Source organism: Neoarius graeffei, chromosome 5 (assembly GCF_027579695.1).
Source record: "Neoarius graeffei isolate fNeoGra1 chromosome 5, fNeoGra1.pri, whole genome shotgun sequence".
NCBI classification, from domain to species: domain Eukaryota; kingdom Metazoa; phylum Chordata; class Actinopteri; order Siluriformes; family Ariidae; genus Neoarius; species Neoarius graeffei.
Window position 1 is genome coordinate 62,425,659 of NC_083573.1, and position 17,834 is coordinate 62,443,492.

Here is a 17,834-nt window from a genome sequence, read left to right on the forward strand (position 1 = left end):
TATTTAAAAAAAAAAGGAAGGTGCCCTATAGACTCTAAGACTCACTGTGGCGCTCTCGGGCTTGTTCTGCAGCAGTGGGTGTTTTGGTGTGTGCCCCTACACGGATTGGTGTTCGTGCTCTCTTGGGTCGAGATTTTGGGGTGTTGGGGCTGACGAGGGCTGACGGGGGTCTGGGAGAGGAAGCCCGCTGCTTCATCGGTGCACTGGGACTGGGGGGGGGGGGGGGGGGGAAAGAAAAAAGACCTTAACACGTCAACATCCCATAATAATAGAGCCATTCTTCATCCAAGATAGAGATAAGCAAGTAATCTCAGGTGTGCGGTACCTGGGCTCACATCTGGCTGACATTGACGGTAATGACTGTCTCTTCTTCAGCACCTTCTCTTTGGTGATGGCGCTCTTTTCCTTTTCGTTTTCCCGCTCCTTGTCCTTCTTCTCTTTCTTATTCTTCTCCATCTGTCAAGAAAACCCCAGAGACTTAAAGAAACAAAAGTATTATTAAAAAAATATAGATAAATACTGTATCGAAGAACAAGCTGTGGAGCGAGTTTTGAAGCGTACAGGAGTGGAGTCCCGTGTGCGTGGGTGCCGGGTGATGTCAGGGGTGCTGCTTGTGACCCTCCAGCGTTCAGAGCACCGATGGGGCCGGTGAGAGCACACTGCGAGGGGACTCGCCGAGGCTGAACGAGGACAAACTGGTGACTCTGCGGGGTAGGGAGGTAGATGTTTACACAGCCGCATACCGGTATATTTAAATGCTGTGACTTCTATCTGTACATATATGAAGATGAATGTCTTTCATGACAATTTTGTTTTTAATAGATAGATAGATAATTACATGATGGCGCTAAGATATGAAGTTTAGCTTCGAGTGGTGAATATATTTCACCAGCGAGCGAAATATTTTTCAACGCAAGAAGATAAACTTCATTTCTTTGCGCCACTGTGTAACGTTCTTTACATTATATAGACACATGCACAAAAAATAAAATAAAATATGCAAGTTAAGCAAAAAGAATTTCAATTGCGAACTGGGTTGCCAGTTTTACAGCGCACATATATTCAGCAAGAAACGCTGGGAGTGACATCATCCAAGTGAAATATCGGGAATTGTGCCACTCGGCTCCGCGATGTATTTCATATGAAAAAATGAGTGTTTTTCAACATGAGAAGATAAACTTCATATCTTCAAGCCAACGTGTGATGGATGTTCTTTTTATTATTATATCGACACGTTCACAAGTGAAACGTACCCAAATTTATCAAAACAACTGATCGATTTCCTCACAAGCGACTTGGAGAGTTAGTTCATGCTTTTGGTTCTCCATGTCCTGGATGTATGAAAAGTGGCGTATTTCCCAGTAAAACACTCATGACTATATCCATCATTCATTCATATATTGTATCTGTATAGGCGAGTCAGCTGTAAGCCATGTATGATGAGATTGAGTGGAATAATTGTTTGATTCTATCCACATTCACTGGATTTTGAGCAACGGAGCATTTTTTTTTTTACAAATTCGATAAATAAAAGCTTCATACAAAAAAGGTCCGACAAAATCATTTCCGCTTAGAATGTAAACAAACTGGCGAAATGACAGGAGCAATTTGTGAAAAATTTAATAATTCTTGGAAAAAAAAAAAAGATGCATTTTTACCATAAAATACTTTTATTCCATATTTTGTTGCTTTTTTTTTGTATTTTTGGGGGTTTGTTTTCGAGTTTTTATTTCATCCTCGGCTAGTTCAGCAACACGCGCCGCCATTTTGTTTTTCTCTACTCACGGTATATGACTCATATCCAGTGAATATATGAATATATGACTCATATCCAGTGAATGCGGATAGAAATTTTATATATAGGTTTTTACTATTCCTACTTTTCATTTTCACGCTTCTGATCGTGCTATACATCGGGGACTCTTCTTTACTGAACAGTATTCCATAATGAGAAAAAAAAAAGAATCTAAAGTGCTCTCTGTATACACACATTCTAAAGTTATATGTAAGAAGCTATTAGTTTCATCATCATTCAAAACTAGCAGTAATTCTCTGCGCATTGCCCAATGCCTGATACTGACTGATAGCAGGCATCTTTTTAATACATTTTAAACACTGTTTAAAAAGATTTGTTGTAACGAAACTGTCAAAGCAACAGCCAGCGATACTCCTCCCTGTCAGTGGAGGTCAGCGCATCCTGAATAGTAAAGCACTTCTATTCTTGTTCTCATCATAGAAATACACGTGAAATCATTTGCATCATCGCGAAGCCTTGCTAACAACTTACCGTGGTTTGTGTCATTTTGTGCAAGTTGGATAACTATTTGTGCCGACTGACCGTGAAATATTGTGGCACGTTTATGTGGAGTCTGTGGAAAGTTGTGTGAATAAACCTTACACAGATGGAGCCCAACAATCTCCGAGTCCTTAGTGATGTAAAGCGATTTTTCTTTGAATCATTATTTACTCCTAAAGAATTATAATTCAACATTTTACTTGTATTTTAATGTGTGCAATGTTTAAAAAAAAAAAAAAAAAAGGTGTCATAGCAGTTTCACACTTAGGCCAAGATCAGTGAACATCAGTCAGAAGCTGAAACTTAATAACCCTAGTTTTACGTAAATATTTTTCAGTCATTACTCACGAGATTCTTTGCCACCGCTCTGCACGCTGACAGCACTGCGACTTCGTGCCAGGAAGGACAGCGTGGGGGTCATTAACCGGTCCACGATGCTGCTCTCCCAAGGACTTAGCTCCAATCTCCGGCCTGCGGAAAAGCAGAAATATTAACAAATATTTACCAACGGTGATGCACAGGATGAAAATGGAAAGGCCCTACATGTTAAATAAACTCCTGTAAATAACAGTATGCTGTAAAAACCTAAATCAAAATCAATATTTGGTTTGACCATCATTCCTTCTTAAAACTACAATCCCTTCTCTTGTGCGACAGGAGAATGGGCTGGAAAGTCCCGCTGCCCCCCCAAACATCCACCATGCGCCCAGAAACTGCCCGATTCTCCAAGAAATAGTTTGTAGAACCAGAATCAGAAATACTTGAATAATCCTGAGGAGAAATTGAGAATCTGCCATGGTTCTTCCGGGACTTTCTGTACTAATCCCATACGGCGTCCATGAAGTTTTAATCTGAAAAGTGATCAATTACATCACACCTTCCTTTCTTAAATGACATTTAAAAATTTCTCTACAACATTTGGACGTTGAGAGGAGTTCTCCGTATTCTTCCCACATAACGGCTGGTGGATTTGCAAACACAACTTGGCCCTAGTTGCGAACGAGCATGCGAATGAAGACGTACCTTTAAATTAGGCTTACTAAAATGTTAATGTAACGTGTCTGCATTCATGCCGAGTACACTCTTAGGGAAAAAAATTAAAATAAAAATAAGGTTCGTCTGGTGTTGTTGGGGAAAATTATGATTACTTTTCTCAAATGTTTCTAAAGAGGTTCTGCTTGGAATCTATTGAAAGGGAAATTCACTATTATAGAGTTCCTCACAGAGCCTTTACGAGTCCCCCGGATCATTTTATAGCAGCCTTTTTTTTCCCCCCTAAGAGTGTATTGATGAAAAAGAAGCACATAAAACTGATTCACAAAAGATGAATGAGTTGTCTTTTCCAATGAGCAGGTGACAGGACTTACGTAAATTCTTATTATACAGTACTGATATTCTGAAGGCAATTATGTAGGCAGACAAACCATTCATTCAGCGGATCATCACTGAATCTGGAGCACAAGAACACTGTGACACAGGCTCACTTATGAAATCTGGCCCATGATGCATACAAGAAAGAAAGGAAAAAAAAAGAAAGAAAGACAGAAAAAGAAAAACCCCGCCACCAAAAAGGAACCATTCGCAAAATGAAACCCCAATGTGACGTCCTTCGGAGGAACAGAACGTGAAGAGGCGCAGCATCAAAACTCATACATCTGGATCAGTGTATGAATGCATGTCAGGATTTATGAAACTCAAGACCCAAATCAGGTGGACAGGAGGAATGATTCGGTGATTGCCAGGAGGAGGGAGGTGACGGAAGGTCAAATAAAATTAATGAAGAAAATGGAAATCATAAAATGTGAGGGGAGAAGCCAGAGACGACGAGGGGAAGAGACCAAGTCCAGGCGGGCGGTTGTCTTACTTCTGCTGGGGGAGTTCCAGAGGGTGGCGGAGGATTTGGAGAGACGGTTGTTTATAACAGAGTCCACGTGTTTGGGCAGGTTGACTGCAGAAACTGAGCATCGGCCTGTAAAACCCAGAGCATAACTGAACACACACACACACACATATATACATTGATGGACACTGCATAGGTTCGAAGTGCTGAACGTGACCTACAGCGTGCCGTGGATCAAACAAACAAACAAACGGTGATACAGAAATTATGGGAGGTTTATAAAGCCTGCGAAATTTCTCAAAAACTAAACTGCTCTCGAAGTCATTTTACATAGTGCATACACAAACAGGCAAGGCAAGATGCAATCTGAGAAAAAAAAAAAAAAGACAGGAATTGTGCAATCAGCCATTTCATGTGAACGCTGACTAAAGTAAGAGCTGAGAAGTATGTCCAAATACTTCGTGAGAATTTCCTTGGAGTAAATAGTGATCATGATGAAGGATATAAGGAGATTCTGTGCATATGGCATGCCTCAGTATGCAGTACCGAGCGCCACTGCAGTGATTTAGCCTAATCCCCAGATTACTCTGTGGAACACGTTTACTGTTCATCTTCAATTCAGCAGAGTCGACTGCACCTTAAAGCTATACTGCCTTTCAAATTTTTCAAGTGTAGGTCTTGAAAAGAATTTTCCCGACACCCAGTTATTTTCGTTTAGTGGACTGAAAGCTACTGAATTCGAATCACAGACTTCCAATTTTATTAGATATTTTTTAAAAGAACAATTAATTTATTTAGAGCCACATGACCCTAAATTCTCCGCTATTTTTTTCCTGCTTCACCGTGACCCAATTCAAGTTACTACGTCATGCATCACGTGGTGGGCTTTCGCCGTTCACACAAGGCATTGTGGGATACAAATTTGAAACAGGAGAGAAAAATGAAGGACACGAGTATGCAAATGAAACGTGAAAGACCGACTACAGTAACGGAAAGGTGAGAAGAAAAAAAGACGTTATGTTCTATACGAAAGAAAGGAAACGCAGGACCAAACTAATAAATATTGGCGGTCTGCGAGCACCTCGGTGTGATCAGCTGTTCGTTTAGCGACAGAACGATGTAACTGTCAGCGCACGGTCAAGGTAAACCTGTAGATGGCAGTAATGCAACACTGTGGATGCCAACTGCTGTAAAACCCTAAAGAAAAAGAGGAAGCAGGTAAACCTGCGCATGCGCACACGGACTTCCTCTGTCTGCTCGACTGCGCGAAGCGAGCGATTTCACGCACATTATTTGTTTTAATCCCCTCAGATTAAAGAACTTCCCAGCCACAGAATGGCCTGAGATTTTGTGAGATATTACAGAAATAAACACATCACAATGACCAAATTTCAGAGGGAACCAAATTTCACCGGTTTTATAAAATCGAAAGGCCGTCTCGCTTTAAAGTGCACATCACAGGTAAATTCAGGAGCAAGATCAATGTAATTCTCCTATTTTATATTAAACTTTGGTCAAATATCTGTAACATTCTGCATTCTCTGCAATTTTTTTTTTTACCTTGCGCAATACCAGAAAAATTCAGTTGAAATCAAGCCATTTGAGGTGAATTGGTCCGCCTCTGAAAAAACTTGGCATTTGGATTTCCCGGCAAACATTGATTTTCGTGACATCACGTGCGGGACGCCTCCCTCTGAATCCTACGTCAGCGCTGGTTTGTTTATGAGAAAACGACCTGGTGGTTTTCTGCAAATTTCTTCAATGTTATCACGTAATTATTAAAATGGTTAACAGATGTATCGTAGGAGGGTGTAGCAACACCAATCTTGATGGGATTAGTACTCATCGTTTTCCAAAAGACCGGACAATGAGAGAGAAATGGGAGCGCTTGGTCTACACAGGCTGTGCACTGAAACCGTGCAAAGCTCGCGCAGCCTGCTGGCGCTTCCGCAGGTGACGTCACGAATCTGGCTCCAGACTCCCTTGGGATTTTTCCAGACGCGTTTTGTTATTTTTTTTTTTCTGCTGTAGACAGATGGCCTTGTGCAAAATTACCCTTCTGGATGAGTGTGTAAAGGGACATACTTTCATATATTTAAAAAAAAAAAATTTGGTCCAGAATATGCCCTTTAAACAGGTTCAGGAAAACAGCTAATAGTTTAAAAGGAAAACTGCCTCTTCAGTGACTTGCAGATAAATCTTTATACATAACAATCTTTACTGGCTTCAGATTTCTTTCATCATGAAGCTGACTTTTTTTTTTTTAAAGCTGAAAGTTCTTTCATGAACTTCTGGTCTATTTTCAGTTTCATTAACGATTTCCCCACATTGGGGTAGCACGGTGGTGTAGTGGTTAGCGCTGTCGCCTCACAGCAAGAAGGTCCTGGGTTCGAGCCCCGTGGCTGGCGAGGGTCTTTCTGTGCAGAGTTTGCATGTTCTCCCCGTGTCCGCGTGGGTTTCCTCCGGGTGCTCCGGTTTCCCCCACAGTCCAAAGACATGCAGGTTAGGTTAACTGGTGACTCTAAATTGACCGTAGGTGTGAATGTGAGTGTGAATGGTTGTCTGTGTCTATGTGTCAGCCCTGTGATGACCTGGCGACTTGTCCAGGGTGTACCCCGCCTCTCGCCCGTAGTCAGCTGGGATAGGCTCCAGCTTGCCTGCGACCCTGTAGAACAGGATAAAGCGGCTAGAGATAATGAGATGAGATAGATTTCCCCACATGACCCCAAATTTCATTCGACTACCTGCTGATAGTGGCGTTGATGGGATTTAGCCCTTGCTTCATCTCTACCTAAAGATGCAGCAGTGCTTTAGTTCTTTATTGTGTCCAAATCCCTCATCTCCTCATCCTTCTCTCTGCTCAAACAGAAACGTTCCTGAGCTTCAAATTTCATGCCATCATCAAGACCATCATGTTTGTCGTTTTGTAGCCTGTTAGCTAGCCTAGCCACAGGAACAACTACATTTAGTATAAATACACAGGTGATTATAGAAAATCGCGTGCACTGATTATCGAGAAATATCCAAATTTCTCGATAATTCCCTCGAGCAACTCGGCAAAATGGCTCCCAATCGCTTCGTCACTGTAAGTGAGAAGAATTACAAATTGTGAAAGAAAATGTTGTTCCTAAAAGCACTAAAGATGCTACGAAGTTTGATCTAAAACTATTCAAAGGTAAGGTGGACTTGGGATTTATTTTATCCATTTCAAAAAGTTTTTTTAATGTGACTCGACATAGGTAAGTGACAAGTCTGCGCCACACCGTTATTACATTTGTATGCCACTTTTGAAGTTTGAAATAAATAATTTTAACACAAAATAAAAATTTAATAAATCATGTGTGTGTTTATACTAAAACAATTATCTGCCTCAGGCTCAGTGATCATCAGCGATTATTATACATTCAGGACACTTTTTCAACGGAATAAAAACGGTGTTCTAGTCCCTTCTAGCGGGTTTCATAGCATGCAATATTGTTAGCGTATTGCTTATCCTACCTGTATTACGTCACTCTACCCAGTGGAGAATGAGCGTTCAATATGGTTTACGACCTTACAACCATTGCATGGTTGTCAAGCCAACATGACGTCATATGTCGGAGCTGATGAGAATATTCAATGAGAGAGAGTTTTCTGATGCATACGCGGAGAAGCATTTCTTTGTTCGCCAGCAGCGTCCGCAGTAAACTGCCACAATGAATTGAAAATGCCATATGTATTACACGTAAAAACGTCCACGCAGGCCCGGCGCCGTGGGGGGGGCGAAAGGGGGCGTCGCCCCCTCGTGGCTACAGCCCCACCCCCTCAACGGAGACTCAGATCACTTAATTGTTTTCTTAATTGTTATTGTGGGTGTATGTGTGAAATGCTGACACAGCCGCGCACACACAGACCTGTGATAAGGACAAGGGTCGTGCGGGCGGGCGGGGGTTTTACATGCACACTTACAGGTGCACTGTCTCTGCAATATCCTGCAGTATGCAGTCAGCTTACGGGAGTAGTCTTTCCCCTTCCGAATTAAACCAATTCAATCACAATATTGTGAATCCATTTTCTTTCTTTGTAGGCTAAGTTCATCTCCGTTTATGTTGGTGTATGGTCCGCTTTGTGCACAAATAGCGTAAGAATATGTGTCGTTGACGTCATCCCCCATGCAGCGGGGGTGAAAATTCATCACTTCAGTGTGTTTAGTCCCCTACACGCCTAAACTGGGATCGCGGATTAAGTGGTTAGCGTTGACTCGGTGCGAGTCAGGAAGGCTGTTACTGGTGCAGCCGCGGGGTCTGTTGATTTTCTTTAAATTATGATTTTGGCCGCCGAGCCAAGTACCTTAGACTTGCATTGACGTTTTGTTTTCATGCCGCGGAGCTATTTGTATGTATTTTAAATGTAAAGGACTTGCCTGTAGGTTTGTGTGTGTTGTTTTATGTTTGGCATCTTTCCGGCTGTAACGCGTGTCTGTGAGAAAATCGGAGGGGAGGGTTAACAGGTGGGCACGGGAGTTGATAAAGCGCAACTGCCCTGGTAATATGCCACATGATTTTCCCGTACTAAAGCAACCTTCGGGGCCGTGGTTTTGTGCTTGGCGCAGTTAATTGTTTGAAACACGTTGTCAGACCGCCATCACTACTACACACTATATGAAAAATATTTGCCCCCTTGCGATTTCTAATTGCCCCCTTAGTAAACTTGTTAGGACTTGGACTGTTTTGGCCTCTAGAGGCCGCTGTTATTTCCTTTTCGTGTCATATTTATTTTGGCCTCTAGAGGCCGCCACTGTTCCTGTGTTTTGTGTTTTTTTTTGTTAATTGCCTGTTAGTCCTAATTATCTTCACCTGTGTCCTTAATTAGTTTGTGTATTTATACCCCTGAGTTCAGTCCTCTTGTCACGGAGTCTTTGTGCTGTTATGTTTATCTCCAGTTTCCTTTGTACTGTGTTTTTTGATCTTCTTAGCTTTTGTATTTTTGCACTTTGCTTTTCTTTTGGATTATACTCTTTGGTTTTTTTTTTGTCTTTTGTTTTGCCCTGTATATAGTGTATATAGTTTAAATAAACCTTTTGATTCTTTTTCTACTTCCGCCTCACGCCTCTGCATTTGAGTCATCCCCCTGGTGGCCTAGTGGGGGTTTGCTGGATTATCACACCAACGAACCAGGTTCGAATCCCAGCAAAACCCTAACAGAAAGACTCCGTCATGACCGACTCAGCAGAGGCTGCTTCAACTGTCTACCCGGCCAACCTTCAGGGAATTATGGCAGCTTTGACACGCTTCGGAGCGACCATGGACGCTCATGGACGTACGCTCACCAGCCAACGTGAGGCCCTCGCTCGCCACGAGGAACTGCTTCAGCAAATTGGGAAAACCCTGGCACAGCTGACATCTCTGCCTGCATCTCCTGCTCCTGATCCAGTTCCTGCTCCTGATCCAGCTCCCACTCCTGCTCCAGTGCCTCCTGCAATGCTGCCTTCTTCACCTCGCGAACCCAGCCTTCCTGCACCACAGAGGTATGACGGCAAGCACAGTGAGTGCCGAGAGTTCCTTACCCAGTGTCAACTCACCTTTGAGCTTCAGCCTACCACCTACACTACGGATCGCCGCAAGATTGCCTTTGTGATCACCTTATTAGCTGGTAAGGCGCGAGCCTGGGCTACTGCTATCTGGCAAAGACAGGGACCTGAGTGCTTTGATTTCCAGCTGTTTTCTGAAGAGATGCTTCGGGTCTTCGATCAGGCAGACATCAGTACCGACGCAGCCCGAAAGCTCATGTCCATCCGGCAAGGAGGAAGCGTCGCAGATTACGCCATCTCGTTCCGAACACTCGCAGCAGTAAGTGGATGGAACGAGACTGCCCTGGTGTCAGCCTTCCACCATGGTCTGTCTGACCCCATCAAGGACGGTCTGGCCTCTATTGGATGCCCAAGTGACCTCGAAACCCTCATCTCACATGCTATTCGTCTGGACAACAGGATGAGAGAACGCCACCAAGCCTTGAGCCCCCCCAGCCTCCCTACCTCTACCTGGAGACCGTCTACCTCCTTCAGTGACTGTCCAGAACCCATGCAAGTGGGTCGTACTCGCCTCTCCGCATCTGAGAGGGAGCGCAGAAGGAGGGACAAGTGCTGCATCTACTGTGGCAAGCCTGGTCACTTCCGAGCATCATGTCCCGAACTCTTGGGAAAAGGACCGCCCCGTCCAGCCGAGGGAGGGTTGTGACGGGGCCTACCCTCTCTCCCGGACTCCCTGGCCAAGGAATCTACATCCCGGTCTCCATCTCCTGGGGTGAGTCTGTCCACTCTTGTCAAGCTTTGATAGACTCAGGGGCGGCTGGGAACTTTATGGATATTCACTTCGCCCAAAGCATCAATATTCCGACTGCACCTCTTGAAGTCCCACTGTCTGTGTCTGCCCTCGATGGCCAAGCGTTAGGTGATGGAAGAGTCACCCAAGTTACTTCTCCAGTTTTCTTCCAGTCTCAAGGTCACAAGGAAGAAATATCCCTGCACCTGATTCCTTCACCTGAGTTCCCAGTTATTCTAGGCCTTCCTTGGCTTACTCGCCACAACCCTCGCATAGACTGGGTAACAAGCCAGGTTGTGGAATGGGGCCCTGCATGCCATGCCTCTTGTCTGCTCTCTAGCTCTCCTGTGTCTCCTGCCGAGCCCCCTGATCTCACCGAGTTATCTCAAGTTCCCACAGAGTACTGGGATCTCAAGGAGGTATTCAGCAAGAGCAGGGCCGCCGTTCTTCCTCCGCACCGGGCCTACGACTGTGCCATCGACTTGCTCCCTGGGACTACCCCTCCTCGTGGCAGACTGTTTTCACTCTCTCAGCCAGAACGCAAGGCCATGGAGGAATACCTCAAAGATGCCCTGGTCTCTGGGTTTATTCGACCCTCCACTTCACCTGCTGGAGCCGGCTTCTTCTTTGTCGGCAAGAAGGATGGGGGGCTCCGACCATGTATTGATTACAGGGGCCTGAATAAGATCACTGTGCGCAACCGATATCCCCTTCCGCTGATGTCCACAGCTTTCGACCTGCTCCAAGGCGCCACCGTCTTCACCAAGTTGGACCTACGGAACGCATACCACCTCATCCGTATCCGACAGGGAGACGAGTGGAAGACTGCCTTTAACACCCCGTCTGGGCACTACGAATACCAGGTGATGCCCTTCGGACTCACCAACGCACCAGCTGTTTTTCAGGCCCTAATCAACGACGTCTTAAGGGACATGATTAACCTATACGTTTTTGTCTACCTCGACGACATCCTTATCTTTTCCAAGACCGTGCAGGAGCACCGCCACCATGTCCGCCAGGTTCTCCAGAGGCTGCTACAGAACAATCTGTTCGCCAAGGCCCAGAAATGCGAATTTCATGTTCCCGAGGTCTCCTTTCTGGGATTTATTGTACGGACAGGCCAACTCCAAATGGACCCTGCCAAGACCCTGGCCGTCCGGGATTGGCCTACTCCCAAGTCCGTTAAGGAGGTTCAGCGGTTCTTAGGATTCGCTAACTTCTACCGCAAGTTCATCAGGAACTTCAGTTCTGTGGCAGCACCCATGTCAGACCTCACCAAAGGGACAGGTGGATCTTATGGCTGGTCTCCTCAGGCAGAAAAGGCGTTCAAAGACCTCAAGGACCGCTTCTGCACGGCACCCATTCTGGTTCTCCCGGACACCTCCCAACCATTCATCGTGGAGGTGGACGCCTCGGACAGTGGTGTCGGCGCGGTGCTCTCTCAACGTTCGGAAGGAAAGCTGCACCCCTGCGCTTACTTCTCCCACCGCCTGAGTCCTGCTGAGTCCCCGTACGATGTGGGGGATCGAGAACTGCTAGCGGTCAAACTGGCCCTTGAGGAGTGGAGGCACTGGCTGGAGGGAGCACAACATCCATTCCTGGTTTGGACTGACCACAAGAACCTGGAGTACCTCCAGCAAGCCAAGAGACTGAACCCTCGACAGGCTAGGTGGGCCCTGTTTTTCAGTCGGTTTGACTTCACCCTCTCATACCGCCCCGGCTCCAAGAACACCAAACCTGACGCACTGTCCAGACTGTTCTCTGCCACTAACAGGGAGAATGAAGTTGGGCCTATCATCCCGGTGTCCCGGATTGTGGCCCCTGTCCGCTGGGGTATTGAGGAGGCTGTTCGACGAGCCCAACGCCAGGACCCCGGTCCTGGGACGGGGCCACCGGGCCTCTTGTACGTCCCACATCAAGCCCGGGCCAAGGTTCTCCAGTGGGGTCACTCTTCCCCTCTCACCGCCCACCCGGGAGCTCGGAGGACCCTGGACTTCCTGAAAAGACGCTTCTGGTGGCCTAACATGGAGAAGGAAGTAAGGTCATTTGTCCTGTCCTGTGAGGTTTGCACCAGAACCAAGAACCCACGACAGCGTCCCCAGGGTCTCCTGCATCCTCTGACCATTCCCCGGCGTCCCTGGTCCCACGTGGCAGTCGACTTTATCACGGGTCTCCCTGAGTCACAAGGTAACACGGTCATTTTGGTCTTAGTTGACAGATTCTCCAAGGCCTGCCGCTTCATACCACTGTGCAAACTCCCCTCTGCTCTTGAAACTGCGAAACTTTTGTTTAATCATGTCTTCCGAGTCTTTGGTCTTCCACAGGACATCGTCTCAGACCGAGGGCCCCAGTTCTCCTCCCGAGTGTGGCACGGGTTCTGCAAGGTCATCGGAGCCACTGCCAGCCTCTCCTCTGGGTTTCACCCACAGTCCAATGGTCAGACGGAGAGGCTCAACCAGGACCTGGAAACCACCCTGCGAGGCCTGGCTATGGATAACCCGACATCGTGGAGCACCTGGCTGCCATGGGCGGAGTACGCCCACAACACCCTGCAGTCATCGGCCACCAAGCTGTCGCCATTCCAGTGCCAATTCGGGTTCCAGCCACCTCTGTTCCCGGACCAGGAGGAGGACGCGGGGGTGCCCTCGGTCAACCAATATGTGAGACGGTGTCGCAAGACCTGGAGCAAGGTCAGGAAGACCCTCATACAGACCTCCAGAACCAACCAGACTCAGGCCAACCGCCATAGAAGACCTGCACACGCTTTCCGCCCTGGGCAGCGTGTTTGGCTGTCCACTAAGGACCTTCCACTGCGGGTGGAGAACCGCAAGCTTGCTCCTCGCTACATTGGCCCCTTCAAGGTGGTGCGCAGGGTGAACCCTGTCTCCTACCGGCTCCAGTTGCCCCGGACTCTGAGGATCAACCCCACTTTCCATGTTTCCCTGTTACGGCCCGTACTGACGTCTACGTATGCCCCTGCCCCTAGGAACCCCCCACCCCCCCGCATCTTCCAGGGGCAGACTGTGTTCACTGTGAATCGCCTGCTTGACTCCCGCCGGGTCCGCGGCGGGTTGCAATATCTGGTGGACTGGGAGGGCTATGGTCCTGAGGAGCGCTGCTGGGTTCCTGCTCGGGATGTCCTGGATAAAGAACTGTGTCGGGACTTCCATTTGGCCCATCCGGATCGCCCTGGGAGCGTCAGGAGACGCTCCTAGAGGGGGGGGGGTCCTGTTAGGACTTGGACTGTTTTGGCCTCTAGAGGCCGCTGTTATTTCCTTTTCGTGTCATATTTATTTTGGCCTCTAGAGGCCGCCACTGTTCCTGTGTTTTGTGTTTTTTTTTGTTAATTGCCTGTTAGTCCTAATTATCTTCACCTGTGTCCTTAATTAGTTTGTGTATTTATACCCCTGAGTTCAGTCCTCTTGTCACGGAGTCTTTGTGCTGTTATGTTTATCTCCAGTTTCCTTTGTACTGTGTTTTTTGATCTTCTTAGCTTTTGTATTTTTGCACTTTGCTTTTCTTTTGGATTATACTCTTTGGTTTTTTTTTTGTCTTTTGTTTTGCCCTGTATATAGTGTATATAGTTTAAATAAACCTTTTGATTCTTTTTCTACTTCCGCCTCACGCCTCTGCATTTGAGTCATCCCCCTGGTGGCCTAGTGGGGGTTTGCTGGATTATCACACCAACGAACCAGGTTCGAATCCCAGCAAAACCCTAACAAAACTGTTCCTGGCGCCGGGCCTGCGTCTGCGCTAGCGAGCGACTGACAATTTGTAAACAAAATGGCCGCCAGGTTTGCTTCGTTATACATGGTAGATTTACAGTGAGACGGCCTTTCGATTTCATAAAATCGTTGAAATTTAGTTCCTTCTGAAATGTGGTCATTGTGATATTTCTGTAATATCTCACTAAATATCAGGCCAGGCTGTGGCTGGGAAGTTCTTTAATCTGAGGGGATTCCCGAGCAAATAATGTGGAAGTCCGTGTGCACATGCACAGGTTTACCGAGCTGCTCGCTGAGCGCCGATATTTATTAGTTTGGTCCTGCGTTTCCTTTCCTTCGCAACATAACGTCTTTTCTTCTTGCTTTCCATTACTGTAGTCAGTCTTTCACGTTTCATTCGCACACTCACGTCCTCCATTTTCTCTCCTGTTTCAAATTTGTATCCCACAATGCCTTGTGCGAATGGAGAAAGCCCACCATGTGATGCATGATTTAGTATCTTAAATTGGGTCATGGTGAAGCAGGAAAAAAAATAGCGGAGAATTTAGGGCTTCATGGCCTTCAATTCATTAATTGCTCTATTATGAAAATAAATAAATAAATAAATACATTTTAAAAAATAATAAAATTGGAAGTCTGTGATTTTGAATTCAGTAGCTTACAGTCCACTAAACAAAAATAACTGGGTGTCAGGGAAAATTCTTTTTATGACCTAAACTTGAAAAATTTGAAAGGCAGTCTACCTTTAAATGCAGAATATTTTGTGTATCTATAATAATAATAATAATAATAATAATGGCTTTTTTTCATGGTATATCAGATATATTCCATTCAGCAAGTGTGATACTGAACCCATCTTCGACTTGTTCAGTATCATGCTAGCTGAATGGAATATTTCTGATATACCACTCAAAGCCTGCCAATATTATTTAAATAATAACCTCGACTTCATCTCAGTTATTATTCACTGATGCTCCCTTTGCCTTTGGTGAATGATTATTAAATACACACACATTTCATTGGATTCAGGGTGGAGTTTAACCTTTAACTCTGGGGCAGGGCTGTCCAATCTTATCCACAAAGGACCGCTATTACCGCAGAATTTCATTCCGACAAAGCAAGAGCCACATCTGATCGTCAACTGAAAACCAAGAGCGACTGATTAAACAGGTGGTAATGTGTGGTAGTCAGGTCATGAGACCTGCTCCTGATATCCTGTAACCCAGCACTACCTGCTGCAGAGTTGGCGACTAAACCGCCTCCCATACCGCCTCCTTGGTGCACGGTAAGGAGTTTGGCTGGACACCCTGATGGAATTAAATACAAGATCCATCTAAAGGGTGTCAGGTCTGGAGAGCCAACAATCCAGCAACTTCTTCGAGTCGATTGCAGAGCGGTGCCCCTTTGACTATTTCAGCCCTTGGTTTCTCATGTGTGAAGCACCTACTTGAGGGCTAAGGCATGCTGAACCTGAACCTAATGTGTGGTAACAAAAACCTGCAGCCATACGGGTCTCTGTGGATAACGCCCCACTGCTCTGTGCTCTAAATGAACTTTGATGGTTCTTTGTGCTATGGTGCAGTGGTGGCTCAGTGGTTAAAGCGTTTGGCTACCAACAGGAAAGATGCGAGTTCAAATCCTAACATTGCCAAAATGGTCCCGTTGAGCCTTTTAGCAAGACCTTTAACTTCCTCTGCTCAGTTGTAGCAGTGTTCTGCTCATGTTCATCATCAGCACAAAATATACAGGTCAGGTTCATGCGTGTTTGGTAAAATCTGATCAAGAAACAGTAGTTTTGGTCATACATAAAAGTCCTGTGATAACAGATCGTTCAGTGGAGACGCAGAGCTTGGACACACACCTACACAAACTGAACGTTCCTCTCACAACTCACTACGTGCTCTACTAAACTTTACCACGACAGCCATTTATAAACAAGAATGCTCTGAGAGCACAATATCCCCGCTGGTAACTAGGCCATAACTCTGGTAAAATGCGACCGAATTGAACGAAATTTCAATATATGCGTATAACTGTCATATAACAAAGCCTTTTGTCAAGTTTGGTGAAATTCCTCCACAAATTGTAAGAGTTGACTTCAAAATAATGTACACCCTCATGAAATTGCCAAAAGTACAAGTTATTTACAGTGGTGCTTGAAAGTTTGTGAACCCTTTAGAATTTTCTATATTTCTGCATAAATATGACCTAAAACATCATCAGATTTTCACACAAGTCCTAAAAGTAGATAAAGAGAACCCAGTTAAACAAATGAGACAAAAATATTATACTTGGTCATTTATTTATTGAGGAAAATGATCCAATATTACATATCTGTGAGTGGCAAAAGTATATGACCCTTTGCTTTCAGTATCTGGTGTGACCCCCTTGTGCAGCAATAACTGCTACTAAATGTTTCCGGTAACTGTTGATCAGTCCTGCACACCGGCTTGGAGGAATTTTAGCCCATTCCTCCGTACAGAACAGCTTCAACTCTGGCATGTTGGTGGGTTTCCTCACATGAACTGCTCGCTTCAGGTCCTTCCACAACATTTCGACTGGATTAAAGTGCTGACGACACGTTTTTGACATCTTTGGCGATGTTTTATAACATAAAAAGTAATTCCCGATGATCCATATATTAATTCACGAAGGCGCCTATTTTACAAGTTATGATGATAAACACGGCTATTTGGGCAAATTTGACAGGGCTGCAGCACCCAGGAGACGAAGGAGGAGGAGGAGCTATATGACGTCAGCGAAAGAATCTTCCTCCTAACTTACCAGTTTGTTGTTGATGCAACAGGTGTTCAGTTTGTCATTATTAGTATTTTTATTAGACATTATATATATATATATATATATATATATATATATATATATATATATATATATATATATAGTTATTATGCCTTCGCGTTGTGTTGCCGGCTTTTGCTCCAAAACCCACAAGGATGGGGTAAGTTTATTCAAGTTTCCCAGAGATCCCGAGCTGCATGCGAAGTGGGTGAAGCAAGTCAGGCGCACTCGTGACAAGTGGGAGCCCTCACCAACATCCGTCCTGTGCTCTGAACACTTCGATTTGGATTGTTTTGACACCCTTCCCAGCTTAAAAGAATCTCTTGGGTGTTCAGTTCAGCACAAACGTGTGTTACTACCATCAGCAGTGCCTACACAGTGTTGCCAGATTGGGAGGTTTCCCGCCCAGTTGGGCAGTTTCAAGTGCATTTTGGTGGGTTTTGAACATATTTTGGGCTGGAAAACATCAGCAGTATCTGTTGCCAGATACTGCTGAAGTTTTCCAGCCCAAAATATGTTCAAAACCCACCAAAATGCACTTGAAACCGCCCAACTGGGCGGGAAACCTCCCAATCTGGCAACACTGCCAGTATTCCGGAGGGGGTCTACTAGTAGCTATGCCGGATCCAAAGACAGTCCTCCTGTCAGAACATGTGTTGTGAAATGACATAAGATAAAGGTACGTAGAGCTATAGATTCTACATGATAATCATAAATGTAATCATAAAGTCGGCGTGATATCAGTCATGTATTTGCTTGTGAAAGCTTGCGGCTTTCATGTAACTGCCGCCTAGCAACGAGAGGCAAAGGGTAAAGAGGGTAGGCTATCATAGATTCTATTCAGAAGAGATCAACACAATTCTAGACTCCCAGAA

The 17,834-nt window shown here is 45.3% G+C and overlaps 2 protein-coding genes across 6 annotated transcripts in view; both read right to left on the reverse strand.

Moving 5' to 3' along the window:
• The window catches only part of thrap3a (thyroid hormone receptor associated protein 3a), a 264,720-nt gene that overhangs the window by 138,120 nt on the left and 108,766 nt on the right, over nucleotides 1-17,834 (reverse strand). The window lies entirely within an intron of this gene.
• Nucleotides 1-17,834, reverse strand: part of map7d1a (MAP7 domain containing 1a) — a 154,152-nt gene that overhangs the window by 26,064 nt on the left and 110,254 nt on the right. For 4 of the 5 annotated variants that reach the window (XM_060922193.1, XM_060922192.1, XM_060922191.1 and 1 more), the window contains 5 exons: nucleotides 4,161-4,265; nucleotides 2,645-2,767; nucleotides 562-704; nucleotides 326-456; nucleotides 46-209 (listed from right to left, as the gene is read on the reverse strand). In XM_060922193.1, coding sequence (XP_060778176.1) covers nucleotides 46-209; nucleotides 326-456; nucleotides 562-704; nucleotides 2,645-2,767; nucleotides 4,161-4,265 — 666 coding nt within the window. The remainder of the gene's footprint in view (nucleotides 1-45; nucleotides 210-325; nucleotides 457-561; nucleotides 705-2,644; nucleotides 2,768-4,160; nucleotides 4,266-17,834) is intronic. The other variant, XM_060922195.1, reaches the window with a different exon arrangement.